This window comes from Tachyglossus aculeatus, chromosome 22 (genome assembly GCF_015852505.1).
Source record: "Tachyglossus aculeatus isolate mTacAcu1 chromosome 22, mTacAcu1.pri, whole genome shotgun sequence".
NCBI lineage: Eukaryota > Metazoa > Chordata > Mammalia > Monotremata > Tachyglossidae > Tachyglossus > Tachyglossus aculeatus.
In genome coordinates this window covers 34,332,048-34,346,483 of record NC_052087.1, presented here as the reverse complement: position 1 = coordinate 34,346,483, position 14,436 = coordinate 34,332,048, and the positions used below count along the sequence as shown (strand labels likewise).

General features: G+C 48.1%; 1 protein-coding gene across 6 annotated transcripts in view; it reads left to right on the top strand.

Moving 5' to 3' along the window:
* PATL1 (PAT1 homolog 1, processing body mRNA decay factor) overlaps positions 1-14,436 on the top strand; it is a 47,503-nt gene that overhangs the window by 6,871 nt on the left and 26,196 nt on the right. For all 6 annotated transcript variants that reach the window (XR_005455671.1, XM_038764434.1, XM_038764433.1 and 3 more), the window contains exon 3: positions 13,486-13,703. Coding sequence is in view for 5 of the 6 variants with exons in the window: in XM_038764434.1 (XP_038620362.1) it covers positions 13,486-13,703 (218 nt within the window). In the remaining variant the exon portion in view is untranslated. The remainder of the gene's footprint in view (positions 1-13,485; positions 13,704-14,436) is intronic.

The following is a 14,436-nucleotide window of genomic DNA, read 5'->3' as shown; positions in this document are numbered from 1 at the left end:
TTAGGAACATCTGCCGGTGTCCGATCTTGATTCCTGAGTCCACACAGAGGATCACCTCTACCAGAAATCAATCAGTATGTGCTTACTGTGTGCAGAGCACTGTACATTAATACTGTGAACTGTGCACTTACCCAAGCCCTTGTCCTACGGACAGCGGGATACCCTCTCCTCCTCCCCCTAGTCAGGAAGTTATCTGCAGGTAGGAGGACCAGTATATTGGTTTAATGACTGATGAGGTCACACCTTAAATATCTGAGCAGCCCCATTTAGGAATGCACTGCTCTTCCTCACTGGAAAAGTCCCAGGGCATTACTTCCCTCATCAAACTCCAAATTCACTCACCAGAGGACTGCACCCTGTGAGACTCTGTCTTGCGGCGCAGTAGCAAAGAGAAAGCCCGTATCGGCCACGTGGGCACAGGTGGGTAGGAATGTGGTCTTCAAGAATGCAGGAGAGATGCACCTCTAGATTGGAGCTAAATAAGAAAAATGAGAGGGTAGGCAAAATCACCTGTGAGACATTAAAAAAGATCATTCGGGTGGGGGATTCCAAGTGCCGGCTGCAGATTTTGCATTCCCAGCAAGGAGCCAACAGAAGCGAGGAAGCTTTTGGCTCAGAAGAAGATTTTTGTGAAGTGTAGATTTTCTTTTATTTCTGCCATCAATCTGTAGCTCTGTGCTTCGGTAAATGGAGATAATGCTTATTTACCTCGGCCACATATACCCGGTGTTCTCCAACTATTGAAAATGGCAGTTGAGCCTTTTTACGGATGTGAGCGTGCCATATTAATGTTCAGTTGGCATGGTGCCCTGCAATTTTCTCTTCCCTGGTTAACTTTAGTGTTCTGGTGACTGAGTGGAAAAGGTCAGAGATCCAGACTTAGCCTGCTGGCTGCTAAAGTCGAGATTGGAGTTACCATAATTTGAGGCCGACGGAAGTGATGACGAAAGAATCGTGGGTGTCAGGTGCAAATGGGATAATTTCTGAAAGAAGTAAAACTATGCACTCGATTCTGAAATAGATGACGGTCGTGAGGCAATGGTGGGGGACAGAATATTATTTTGGTTTGTTGTTGAAAAGATTTGAAAACGGCATCTTATTCGTCCTCCTAGTTGAAGAGAGGACATTAAAAACGCAGCTGCTGAAAGCCATCGTACAGAAGAACGGATAGGAAAATGTCCGAGGAGGAGGAGTAAGGCAGTGATGTGTGTGGATATTGTTGACAAAGTGCTATAAAGGCTAATTTGTACACAAAGGAAGTAGAGAAAACACATTGAAGAAGTCTTTGGTGATTGGGGGGGTTGAAGACAGGTGAGTGATATGAACACGTTGCTAGCTATAGAGAAAGGTGGGTGGCTGAATTTTTTAAATTGGTCATTGTAAAATGGGGATTGAATTTAAAGATAGGGCTGGCGACATGAGTGTGTGGATAAAAGGGAAAAGGGATCCTAAAGTTGAAAATTGAGCTTGGAGGAACTCCACAGAGAACTAAGGCAGTGTCAGGACCACAAACTGTACTTGGGAGAAGACAGAAAATGAACCTTAGTGCAAGGAAACGAAAGACCACTTGGACTGTTTCCATATTTGAGGAGACAGGCCAAGAAGGTGATGCGATCCATCCCTGAAAGCCTCTACCAGTAACAGGGTGAAAGGATCACTGAAGAGAATTTCCCAGAGGAGAGGTGCCTACATTTGCTTAACCAGATGACGAGCGGCTGCTTCTGAACGCTAGTTTTGTTTAGCAATTGCTTGACAATGTCCTATGGCATTCATAAACAGTTACTGTGGCCGGTCTTATTTCCGGGAACATTTCTGTCCTTTGAAACAATGTACTTGGGTTTTCCTCCCCGTCAAGAAGTCCCGAACAAGTACTGGCTCTGACAAATACATATTGGCAGTTTCGTTTGGCTGCATGAACTTTTTGTTTATTTTGGATAGCTGACATTCGAATCGCCATATCATTAAACCGCCAAGCAGAGGAGTTGATTTCTGATGCTAAAGTCGGTCCGATTTTTGGAATTTGGAACTCAAAGGAGGTGGAATAATAATATATATTGCCTGTCCGCTGGATGCAGTGTACTGTACTAAGTGCTTGGGAAGTGCAAAGCAATGAAGTGAAATATGCCTTGCCCCCAAGGGGCTCTCGTTCTAATGGGGGCGATGATCATAAAACTGTTTAGAAATAGATTAGTCAAGTAATTGAATGTAAAGTTGAATAGCTATAGATAGTTTACAAAAGTGCTAAGGAGGAGTATAAATAAGTTCATAAGTGCTAGAGAGGAGGGTTCCTTGGTCGGCTTTTGACATGTAACACCTTGGAGAAAGTCACTCCCTCCGTCTCTCCTCACCAGGTAATGTGAGAAACTGTGTTATGTAAAGATGTTTGAAAGTATTTTATGAAATGGAAAAAGAAAAAAAGAAGAGTCTTACCTCTGGATACCCAGAGCAAATGAGCAGGAAATAGAGGCTGTCGTTGTAATGTCCCGTGGATCAGGGGGAGTACAAGGCAAAGGGTATTCAATAGATGAAGATTTTTCTATTGAGCCCCCTCTGCCCAGCCTTTAGAATTCAGATATTGAGAACTTGGGCGGGTGATAGCTTGACAGGTTTGATAGGTTGCCATAAGTAACCTATAAAAGGAAAAGTGCTCTTTCTGGAAATGCAGGGGAGGCCCACATGACTTCAGTGTTGGCAGTTTTACCTCTGTTACGCGTCACTGTTATCCACTGGTATGGTATAGGTGGGCCTAGGGATAGGCCTCGGTCAGTTTTCTGACCAAATGCAGCCCACTGACGTTATTGCGTGCAGACCTAGAGGTTTAAAAACTGTAGATACTCGGCAAGGAATTCAGTCGGCGAATCAGTGTAAGTTCTTGAGCACTGACTCCCTCTCGCTCCCAGTTGCATTCTCTGAAAAAAATCCCATTGCTTTGATCTCCTCAACTTGTGGGTGATCTTCCTGGGAGTATCCGATAGCACTGAAGTAGTCCTTTCACTATGTTAAAGGCCGCTCCACATGCTAACTTAGGTACCACATACTGCAGCCCAGAAAGGCCAAGGAATTTCTGCTTCTATCTTTGGAGGAAAAGCAGATGAGGTGGTTTCCTGCCTGCTCTTGCATAATCTAACCCCTCTTTTTCACTGTGCACCCTGTCACCTCTCAAAAATACTTGCTTCTGTCTTCGTGCCCTCCCTTACAGCTATTTTTAATCTGTCACTCATGCTTAAGTCTCCCCTTACTAAAAAAAAACTCAGTTACTCTGCACACTCCAGCTATTTCCCTATCTCCTTTGTCTCATTCCTGTCCAAACTCCTAGAACAGGCTTTCTATACCCACTGCCTTAATTTTCTATCCTTTAACTCTTTTCTCAGTCCCCTGCAATCTGGTTTCCACCCTCTTCTCTCTCGTAAGACTGCTCTCCAAAGGTCGCCAGTGACTTTCTTTTGGCCAAATGTAATAGACATTACTCTCCTAAATTCATTCAGTTCATTCAATCATACATGTGTGCAAAGCACTGTACTAAGCACTTGAGAGTACAATATAATAACAAACAAGCGCATCTTTTCTGAGCTCCCAGCTCCCTTCTAGAAACTCAGCGTGGCTTTGGTTTCACTGATTCGGATCCTCCTGGTTTTCCTATTTCTGTAACCGCTCATCCTCTGTCTCCTTTGCTGACTCTTCCTCGGTCTCCTTTTCTGGCCCTTCCTCCTCTCTTTCTCACCTTTCAACTGTGGATGGCTCAGGACTTGCGGATCTCCTTTTCCCACTCCAAACCCATCCTCTCAGGGAGTTCATCCTCTCACTTGCCTTCAATCACTTAATCTAGGAAGTTGAATCCCAAATCTCCCTCCCCAGTTCCTTACCTCCTGCCTTTGACACGTGTTTCCTCCTGCCTCCCGGACATCTCCACAGAGATGAGCCATAGTCACTTGAACATAATAGTTTAATTACGGTGTTTATTAAGCACTTACTAATTGCCAAGCATTGTACTACGCCTTGAGGAAGATCCAAGATGATCAGTTTGGACGCAGCCCCTGTCCCACATGGGGCTCACAGTCCAAGAAGGAGGGAATAGGATTTAATCCTTATTTTACAGAAGAGGAAACTGAGGCACAGGGAAGTTAAGTGACTTGCCCAGGGACACACAGCAGACCTGGGATTCAAACCCAAGTCCTCCAACTTCTAGGCCCATCCTCTTTCCACTAGACCATGCTGAATTCTTCATCTTTCCTAAACCTATTCCCGCTCCTACCTGAAATAGAAGTAGTAGTTTTCCTTAAGGACTTTGGTGTGCAGAGCATTGTACTAAGCACTGGGAAAGAACACACGGGTAGGAATCAGGCACGGTCCCGGTCTCTCGAGCAGCTCACGATCTAAAATTAGAAGGGGGAGAGGAGACTGGCAAGACACAGAGGAGAGATGAAACAAAACACCAAGACAACATAAAGAGCAAAAACAAAGCAGCGAAGCACAGCCCTGGGAGTTAGAGGACCTGGCTTCTAACCTCCCGCCCGCCACATGTCTGCTGTGTCACCTGGGCACGTCACTTCACTTCCCTGTGCCTTAGTTACCTCATCTGGAAAATGGGGATTAAAGCTGTAAGCCCCACATGGAGAATGGACTGTGTCTAACTTGCTTAACTTGGATCCCTTCAAGGCCCTGCTGAGAGCTCACCTCCTCCAGGAGGCCTTCCCAGACTGAGCCCCTTCCTTCCTCTCCCCCTCGTCCCCCTCTCCATCCCCCCCATCTTACCTCCTTCCCTTCCCCACAGCACCTGTATATATGTATAGATGTTTGTACTCTATTTGTTTTACTTGTACATATCTATTCTATTTATTTTATTTTGTTAGTATGTTTGGTTTTGTTCTCTGTCTCCCCCTTTTAGACTGTGAGCCCACTGTTGGGTAGGGACTGTCTCTATATGTTGCCAATTTGTACTTCCCAAGCGCTTAGTACAGTGCTCTGCACACAGTAAGCGCTCAATAAATACGATTGATGATTGAAAGGGGCAGCAGGACATTTTGGGCTTTAAAGCAGTCAATCATCTTGCCCCATCGTACCTCGTTATTTTCCCACTGTAACCCAGCCCGCACATTTGTAATAATAATAATTATAATGGCATTTGTTATGCGCTTACTAACTACTATTCTGTTTTTTTTTTATTTTGTTAATCCAGCTTTACTTCTACTTATCCTGATGACACCTGTCCGCGTGTTTTGTTTTGTTGTCCGTCTCCCCCTTCTAGACCGTGAGCCCGTTGTTGGGTAGGGACCGTCTCTATATGTTGCCGACTTGGACTTCCCAAGCGCTTAAGTACAGTGCTCTGCACACAGTAAGCGCTCAATAAATACGATTGAATGAATGAATGAATGAATCTAACCCAGCGCTTAGTACAGCACCTTGGCACATAGAAAGTGCCTGACAAATGCCATTTTTTTTAAAAAAAAAAAGGCTCAGTAGGACAGTGTGGCTAGATGGAGACCGCAGTCACAATGGGAGCTACACTGAGCGCTCCTTCAGTGGCCTCCACAGTCTTCCCGCAGTTTGGCGGGGGGCTTGGGGGAGGCGGGGGGCGGCAGGCTGTGGCTGCTTCTCTCGTGCCGCCGGGTGGGACGTGGCAATGCAGGGCAGGATGGAGATTTCTCTAACTCTCTACCTGGGCTTTGATCTCTCCCATCTCGCCGCCGACCCCTCGCCCACTTTCTGCCTCTGGTCTGGAGTGCTCTCCTCATTCATTCATTCAATCAGTCATACTCATTGAGCACTTACCGTGTGCAGAGCACGGTACTAAGCGCTTGGGAAGTACAAGGTGATAACAGATAGAGACGGTCCCCACCCGACAGCGGGTTCACGGTCTAGAAGGGGGAGACGGACAACGCGACAAAACATGGGGACGGGTGTCAAGCCATCAGGATAAACAGAAATAAAGCTAGATGCACATCATCAACAAAATAGAATGGTAAATATGGACAAGTAAAATAGAGTAATAAATCTGTACAAACATATATACAGGTGCTGTGGGGAGGGGAAGGAGGTAGGGCGGTTCTGACAAACAATTACTCTTCACCCCTGCCCCCCAGCAAAGCCTCAGTGAAGGCCCATCTCCTCCAGGAGGCCTTCCCTGACTAAGCCCCCCTTTCCTCTTCTCCCACTCCACGTGCTTCGCCCTGACTTGCTCCCTTTTTTCTTCCCCCCTCCCAGCACCACCTCCCAGAATTACATATCTGTAATTCACTTTTATTAATTTCTGTCACTCATTCATTCATTCAGTCGTATTTATTGAGCACTTACTGTGCAGAGCACTGTACTAAGTGTTCGGAAAGTGCAAGTCGGCGTCAGAGACAGTCCCTGCCCAACAACAGGCTCTCAGTCTCTCCCCGCTCCCCCAGACTGTAAGCTCGCGGTGGGCCAGAAATGTGTCTGTTTATTGTTGCATTGTAATAATAATAATTTTGGTATTTGTTAAGCGCTTACTATGTGCAAAGCACTGTTCTAAGCGCTGGGGAGGATCCATTGTACTCTCCGATGGCCTTAGTACAGTGCTCTGCACACAGTAAGCGTTCGATGAATACAGTCGAGTGGATGGATGAATGAATGGAGGCGAGCCAGTGTGGGAGTCCAAAGAAGGAGCTCAGTGGTCCAGTAGTGGGGGACGCCTGACAACTTGTACTTCCCAAGCGCTTAGTACAGTGCTCTGCACACAGTAAGCGCTCAATAAATATGATTGATTGATTGATTGACGCCGCTCGACGAATACAGTTGAGTGGATGGAGGAATGAATGGAGGTGAGCCAGTGTGGGAGTCCAAAGAAGGAGCTCAGTGGTCCAGTAGTGGGGGACGCCTGACAACTTGTACTTCCCAAGCGCTTAGTACAGTGCTCTGCACACAGTAAGCGCTCAATAAATGCGATAGATTGGTTGATTGACGCCGCTCGACGAATACAGTTGAGTGGATGGAGGAATGAATGGAGGTGAGCCAGTGTGGGAGTCCAAAGAAGGAGCTCAGTGGTCCAGTAGTGGGGGACGCCTGACAACTTGTACTTCCCAAGCGCTTAGTACGGTGCTCTGCACACAGTAAGTGCTCAATAAATACGATTGATTGATTGATTGCCAAGGCGAACAGTGGGCACCGGAGGATGCCGGTAGAGAGGTCCGCAGCGCGGTAGAGAGTGGCTTAAGTCCACTCAGTGAGTCCAAACTTGTCCCGTCATCAGCAATCAATCGGTAGTATATATTGAGAAGCAGCATGGCTTAGTGGAAACAGCACGGGAGTCAGAGGACATGGGTTCTAATCCCGGCTCCACCACTTGGCTGTCCGTGTGACCTTGGGCAAGCCACTTAACTTCTCTGAGCCTCAGCGACCTCAGCTGTAAAATGGGGATGAAGACTGTGAGCCCCACGTGGGACAACCTGATGACCTTGTATCTACCCCAGTGCTTAGAACACTGCTTGGCACATAGTAATGGCTTAATAGATACCAACATTATTATTATTATTATTGAGCTCTGACTGTGTGCAGGGTAGTGTACTAAGTGCTTGGGAGAGTTCAGTGCAACAGAGTTGGTGGGCGCCTTCCTTCTGCTCAAGGAGCTCATAGCGTAGAGTGGAGGGACAGACATTAAAATATATTTCGCTTAGTACAGTGCTCTGCACACAGTAAGGGCTCAATAAATACGATCGAATGATGAATTTCGGATCGGGACCTAGGTGCTTTAGGGCTATCGGTGGGGTGAAGCAGCGTGGCTCAGTGGAAAGAGCCTGGGCTTTGGAGTCAGAGGTCATGGGTTCAAATTCCGGCTCCGCCAATTGTCAGCTATGTGACTTTGGGCAAGTCACTTCACTTCTCTGGGCCTCAGTGCCCTCATCTGTAAAATGGGGATGAAGACTGTGAGCCCCACGTGGGACAACCTGATCACCTTGTATTGCCCCCAGCTCTTAGAACAGTGCTTTGTGCATAGTAAGCACTCAACAAATACCATCATCATTATTATTATGTCCCAAGGCTTAAAGAGTGCAGATGCCAGTGCAAGAGTGATGCATAGGGAGCTGGAGTGAGGGGAAAGGAGAGCTTTAGTCATGGAAAGCCTCTTGAAGGAGATGAGATTTTTAAAGTGTTTGAAAGAGGGGAGAGTTGAGGCTGGGAAGGGGAAGGGAGTTTCAGTCCAGGGTTTGAAAACCACCACCACCCTGCCAAAAGCTCATAAACCTTGCATCTCCCCTGCTTTTCACCGCCCACATTTAGTCAATCAATCAATCGTATTTATTGAGCGCTTACTGTGTGCAGAGCACTGTACTAAGCGCTTGGGAAGTACAAGTTGGCAACATATAGAGACAGTCCCTACCCAACAATGGGCGCTCAGTCTAGAAGGGGGAGACAAAGAACAAAACCAAACATGCTAACAAAATAAAATAAATAGAATAGATATGTACAAGTAAAATAAATAAATAGAGTAATAAATATGTACAAACATATATACAGGTGCTGTGGGGAAGGGAAGGAGGTAAGATAGGGGGTGGAGAGGGGGATGAGGGGGAGAGGAAGGAAGGGGCTCAGTCTGGGAAGGCCTCCTGGAGGAGTTGAGCTCTCAGTAGGGCCTTGAAGGGAGGAAGAGAGCTAGCTTGGCGGATGGGCAGAGGGAGGCCATTCCAGGTCTGGGGGAGGACGTGGGCCGGGGGTCGACAGCGGGACAGGCGAGAACGAGGCCTAATGGTGAGGAGATTAGCGGCGGAGGAGCGGAGGGTGCGGGCTGGGCTGGAGAAGGACAGAAGGGAGGGGAGGTAGGAGGGGGCAAGGGGATGGACAGCCTGGAAGCCCAGGGTGAGGAGTTTCTGCCTGATGCGCAGATTGATTGGTAGCCACTGGAGATTTTTGAGGAGGGGAGTAACATTGCCCAGAGTGTTTCTGGACAAAGACAATCCAGGCAGCGGCGTGAAGTATGGATTGAAGTGGGGAGAGACACGAGGATGGGAGATCGGAAAGGAGGCTGATACAGTAGTCCAGACGGGATAGGATGAGAGCTTGAACGAGGAGGGTAGCGGTTTGGATGGAGAGGAAAGGGCGGATCTTGGCAGTGTTGCGGAGCTGAGACCAGCAGGTTTTGGTGACGGCTTGGATGTGACGGGTGAACGAGAGAGCGGAGTCGAGGATGACACCAAGTTTGCGGGCTTGTGAGACGGGAGGGATGGTAGTGCCATCAACAGAGATGGGAAAGTCAGGGAGAGGGCAGGGTTTGGGAGGGAAGACAAGGAGTTCAGTCTTGGACGTGTTGAGTTTTAGGTGGCGGGCAGACATCCAGATGGAGATGTCCTGAAGGCAGGAGGAGATGCGAGCCTGGAGAGAGGGGGAGAGAGCAGGGGCAGAGATGTAGATCTGGGTGTCATCAGCGTAGAGATGATAGTTGAAGCCGTGGGAGCGAATGAGGTCACCAAGGGAGTGCGTGTAGATCGAGAACAGAAGGGGACCAAGCACTGAACCAAGCATAGTCGATCCATGAGTCCTGCCTGGTTTTCGTCCAATATATCTCAGATCCGCTCTTTCTCCTCCCCGCCTCCCCCGCCCCGCTGGCCCCCGTTGTGGCCACCACCTGTTCCAAGTCCTCATTCCCACCTGGCTGGATTGCCGCATCAGCCTCCCCACTGTTCCCCTTCCTTCCGAGCCCGGTGGATCTCATGGGGCAGCGGGATTGTGCCCAAACTAATTAGCTAGTATCTACCCCAGCATTTAGCAGAGTGCTTGCCCACAGTAAGTGCTTAATACCACTGTTATTGTTTCCCTGCCTCCTGATTCTCCCCTCCACCCTCATTTAAGATATTCTCTGCTCTGCTTTCCCTGATTGTCTTCCAAAAATGCTAGTCAGGATGGATCGTTCCTATGTTCAGCAGATTCCAGTAGCTATTCATCTCCACATTAAACCGGGACTCCTGACCTTTGAATTCAAGGCTCGAGTCCAGCCATCTCTCCTGCTGCTCCCCAGCTCCCACTCTTCGCTTCTCCCAAGCCAACCCCTACCATTGAGATCCCCCTTTTCCTCTCCATCCAAACTGCAACCTTGCCGGTTCAATCTCTCATCCTATTCCGACTGGATTGCTGCATCAGCCTCCTTTCTGATGTCCCATCCTCTTGTCTCTCCCCACTTCAGTCTATACTTCACTCTGCTGCCCAGATTATCTTTGTACAGAAAGGCTCTGGGCATGTCACTCCCCTCCTCAAAAATCTCCAGTGGTTGCCTGTCAACCTACGATTCAAGCAAAAACTCCTCACCCTGGGCTTCAAGGCTTTCCATCCCCTTGCCCCCTCCTACCTCACCTCCCTTCTCTCCTTCTGCAGTTCAGCCTGCACCCTGCGCTCCTCTGCCGCTAACCTCCTCACTGGGCCTCGTTCTCTCCTCGTTCTCGCCTGTCCCACCATATATGTATATATGTTTGTATGCATTTATTACTCCATTTATTTTATTTGTACATAATTATTCTACTTATTTTATTTTGTTAATGTTTTGTTCTCTGTCTCTCCCTTCTAGACTGTGAGCCCACTGTTGGGTAGGGACTGTCTCTATATGTTGCCAACTTGTACTTCCCAAGCGCTTAGTACAGTGCTCAGCACATAGTAAGCGCTCAATAAATACGATTGATGAATGCCCTCCCTCCACACATCCGCCAAACTAGCTCTCTTCCTCCCTTCAAAGCCCTATTGAGAGCTCACCTCTTCCACGAGGCCTTCCCAGACCGAGCCCCCTTTTTCCTCTCCTCGTCCCCTCCCCATCGCCCCCCCCTTCCCTACCTCATTCCCCTCCCCACAGCACTTGTATATATTTGTTCATATTTATTACTCTATTTATTTTACTTGTACATATTTACTACTCTATTCTATTAATGATGTGCATATAGCTGTAGTTTTATTTATTCTGACGGTTTTGACACCTGTCTACATGTTTTGTTGTCTGTCTCCCCCTTCTAGACTGTGAGCCCGTTGTTGGGTAGGAACCGTCTCTATATGATGCCGACTTGTACTTCCCGAGCGCTTAGTACGGTGTTTTGCAGGCAGTAAGCTCTCAATATGATTGAATGAATGAATGACTCTCCCATCTTCTTCCAGTTGCCCCTGCCTTTCTCCCTCGAATCCCACCTCTCCCCTCCACCGCTTCCAGGAGGCATTCCCCCATTAGTCACCACATCTCAGCTCACGCCATGGCATACTCATCTATCCACTTGTTCATTTGTTTTTTTGTTGTTCATTTTTATTACCACCAGTGATGGGCATTGAGTTCCCGACCTCCCTGTGATGAGAAGCAACTTGGGGGTGTGGGTTTGGCCTGGTCAAAGCAGCAGGGAGAGAAAAAAATCTGAGGCAGCAGGCTCCAGAATTAACTGATAGGGGCTGTGCTGGAGAGTCCAGGGAAGGTGAGATTTCTATGATCCAATTTAGAGACAACTAGGGCCCCGGGTCAGTAGGGTAACCGGAGAGGTAGACGAGAAGGGAAGGATTTGACAGTTTGGTGAGGACAATCAGTCAATCAATCAGTCATATTTATTGAGCACTTACTATGTGCAGAGCTCCTCACTGAGCGCTTTGGAGAGTACAGTACAACAGAATTAGCAGACCCGTTTTTGCCCACAAAGAGCTTACAATCTAGAGGGACAATCTGAATGATCCCAAGGGACCCCGGGATGGCTTGACACCATGTTTCACGCTTTTTCATTCATTCATTCAGTCGTATTTATTGAGCGCTTACTGTGTGCAGAGCACTGTACTAAGCGCTTGGGAAGTACAAGTAACTTGTAGAGACGGTCCCTACCCAACAGCGGGCTCACAGTCTAGCTTTTTGATTCAAAATGATAAATCCGAATAATAACATAAAAATTATTCTGAGAACTCCCAGCTCAGTTGGGCTGGCACCCGAAGGGGGTGGAGTATAAGCAAATTGGACATGTCCTTCCCAATCAGTTTCTTTTTAGGTCTGAGTTTTCTGAGTAAATCTCAGAAAAGCACCCGGAATCAGTGTTTGCAAACCCTCTGGCACGGTGGACAAAATTGCTTTCTGCCTCAAGTACTTCTTAATCACTCAGTAGTATTTATTGGGCACCTACTGTGTACAAAGTGCTGTATTAAGTGCTTGGGGGAGTCAGTAGAGATGGTAGATATTCCTGCAGCTTGGCCTAGTGAAAAGAGCACGGGCCCGGGAATCAGAGGATCTGGGTTCTAATCCCTGCCACTTGTCTGCTATGTGACCTTGGGCAAGTCATTTAACGTGTCTGAGTCTCAGTTATCCCATCTGTTTAATGGGGATTCAAGTTGCGAGCCCCATGTGGGACATGGACTTTGCCCAACCTGATTAGGTTATGTCTGCCCCAGCGCTTTAGTATAGTGCGTGGCACATAGTAAGCCCTTACCGAATGCCGTAAAAAGGAGAGAGGAAATAGAGCATAAAGATACGTGCATACATTCTATGTAAGCCCTTACCGAATGCCATAAAAAGGAGAGAGGAAATAGAGCATAAAGATGTGGGCATACATTCTACGGGCGGGGTCAGGGGTGGATTGAGTACTTGGGTGACATAGGAGAAAAGAGACATTCATCAGGGGAGGCCTCCTGGAAGAACTGAGATTTCAGAAGGACCTTGAAGAAGAAGAGAGTACGGGTATGCTGTGTATGAAGGGGGCAAGGGGTGTTCCAGCCAGGAGGGAGGGCATGGGAAATTTGTGGCGGGAGAAATGAGAATGAGTCACAGTGAGGAGGCTCGAGGGAAAAACAAAATAGGGAAGGAGAGGGCCCGTTGAACGTCTTACAGCCAGTGGTAGGAGGTTTCTGCTTGATGCAGAAAGGAGTTCCATTTGAGGATGTAAAATGGGGATTATTAAGACCATGAGCCCTATATTAGACAGGGCTGTGCCCAACCTGATTCCCGGTACCTACCGGAGCGCTTACATATCTATTCTATTTATTTTATTTTGTTAATGTGTTTGGTTTTGTTGTCTGTCTCCCCCTTCTAGACTGTGAGCCCACTGTTGGGTAGGGACTGTCTCTATATGTTGCCAACTTGTACTTCCCAAGCGCTTAGTCCAGTGCTCTGCACGCAGTAAGCGCTCAATAAATCCGATTAATTGATTGATGTTGAAGTTGCAACCCTTTGAGGTTGTTGAGGAGTGGAGAGGTGTGGGCAGAATGGCATTTTTAGAAAAACGACCCGAGGAGCGTCCAGTGGCAGGTGGATGTGCCTAGTTGCCCGGAGCAGCGTGGTGGCTGTTTAGGCGGAGAGGAAAGAGGAGGAAAAACCAACAGGTTTTGGACAGAGACTGGCTAGGGGAGTTGAAAGAGAGGGAGGAAGCGAGGATAATGTCCAGTTTGCGGGCTTTGGAGCCGGGGAGGCTGATGGTGGTCTCAGCTGTGACGGGGTCCTCAAGGTGGAGAATTGCCCATCTTCTACCCAAAGGGATGTTCTCTGGATGAGCAGGGGAAGGCCAATGTCCCTTGTCAATGTCAACCTTGCAGATGATGACTGGCAGGAAGCCCACGAGAGACTGGCCGAGCTGGAAGAGAAGCCGCCAGAGGCAGCGCGAGAAGAAACGGGGAACGGGAACAACGATGAGATGGACCTGCTGGGGGACCACGAAGAGAACCTAGCAGAGAGGCTGAGCAAGCTGGTGATTGACAACGAGCTGGAGGACCCAGCGATAATGCAGGCCGTGCAGACACGGCCCCCAGTGCCGGTGAGCGTCCCGTCCTGCTTGCTGGCAGGGGAGGGGGTTAGAGACCTCTGGGTTCACCCCATCTCCATTCATTCATTCATTCAAGCGTATTTATTGAGCGCCTACTGTGTGCAGAGCACCGTACTAAGCGCTTGGGAAGTACAAGTTGGCGACATATAGAGACGGTCCCTTCCCAACAGTGGGCTCACAGTCTAGAAGGGGGATCTACACCCCAGCAGGGCAGTGGAGGGCAGGCCTGGATTTTTGTGCCAGGCACTGTTCTAAACGCTGGGGTAGATTCGGGTGTAATCAGGTTGGACACAGTCCGTGTCCTGTGTGGGGCTCCCAGTCTTAACCCCCATTTTACAGATGAGGTAACTGAAGCACAGAGGAGTGAAGTGACTTGCCCAAGGTCACACAGCTGTATATATGTTTGTGCATATTTATTACTCTATTTTACTTGTACATATCTATTCTATTTATTTTATTTTGTTAATATGTTTGGTTTTGTTCTCTGTCTCCCCCTTCTAGACTGTGAGCCCACTGCTGGGTAGGGACTGTATATGTTGCCAACTTGTACTTCCCAAGCGCTTAGTACAGTGCTCTGCACACAGTAAGCGCTCAATAAATATGATTGATTGATTGATGAGGGGGCAGAGACAGGATTAGAACCCAAGCCCGTGCTCTTTCCGCTGAGCCACGCTGCTCCTCTCTCCGACCCTCAGGGGTAAAGCTGAAAGAGGACACAAATTCC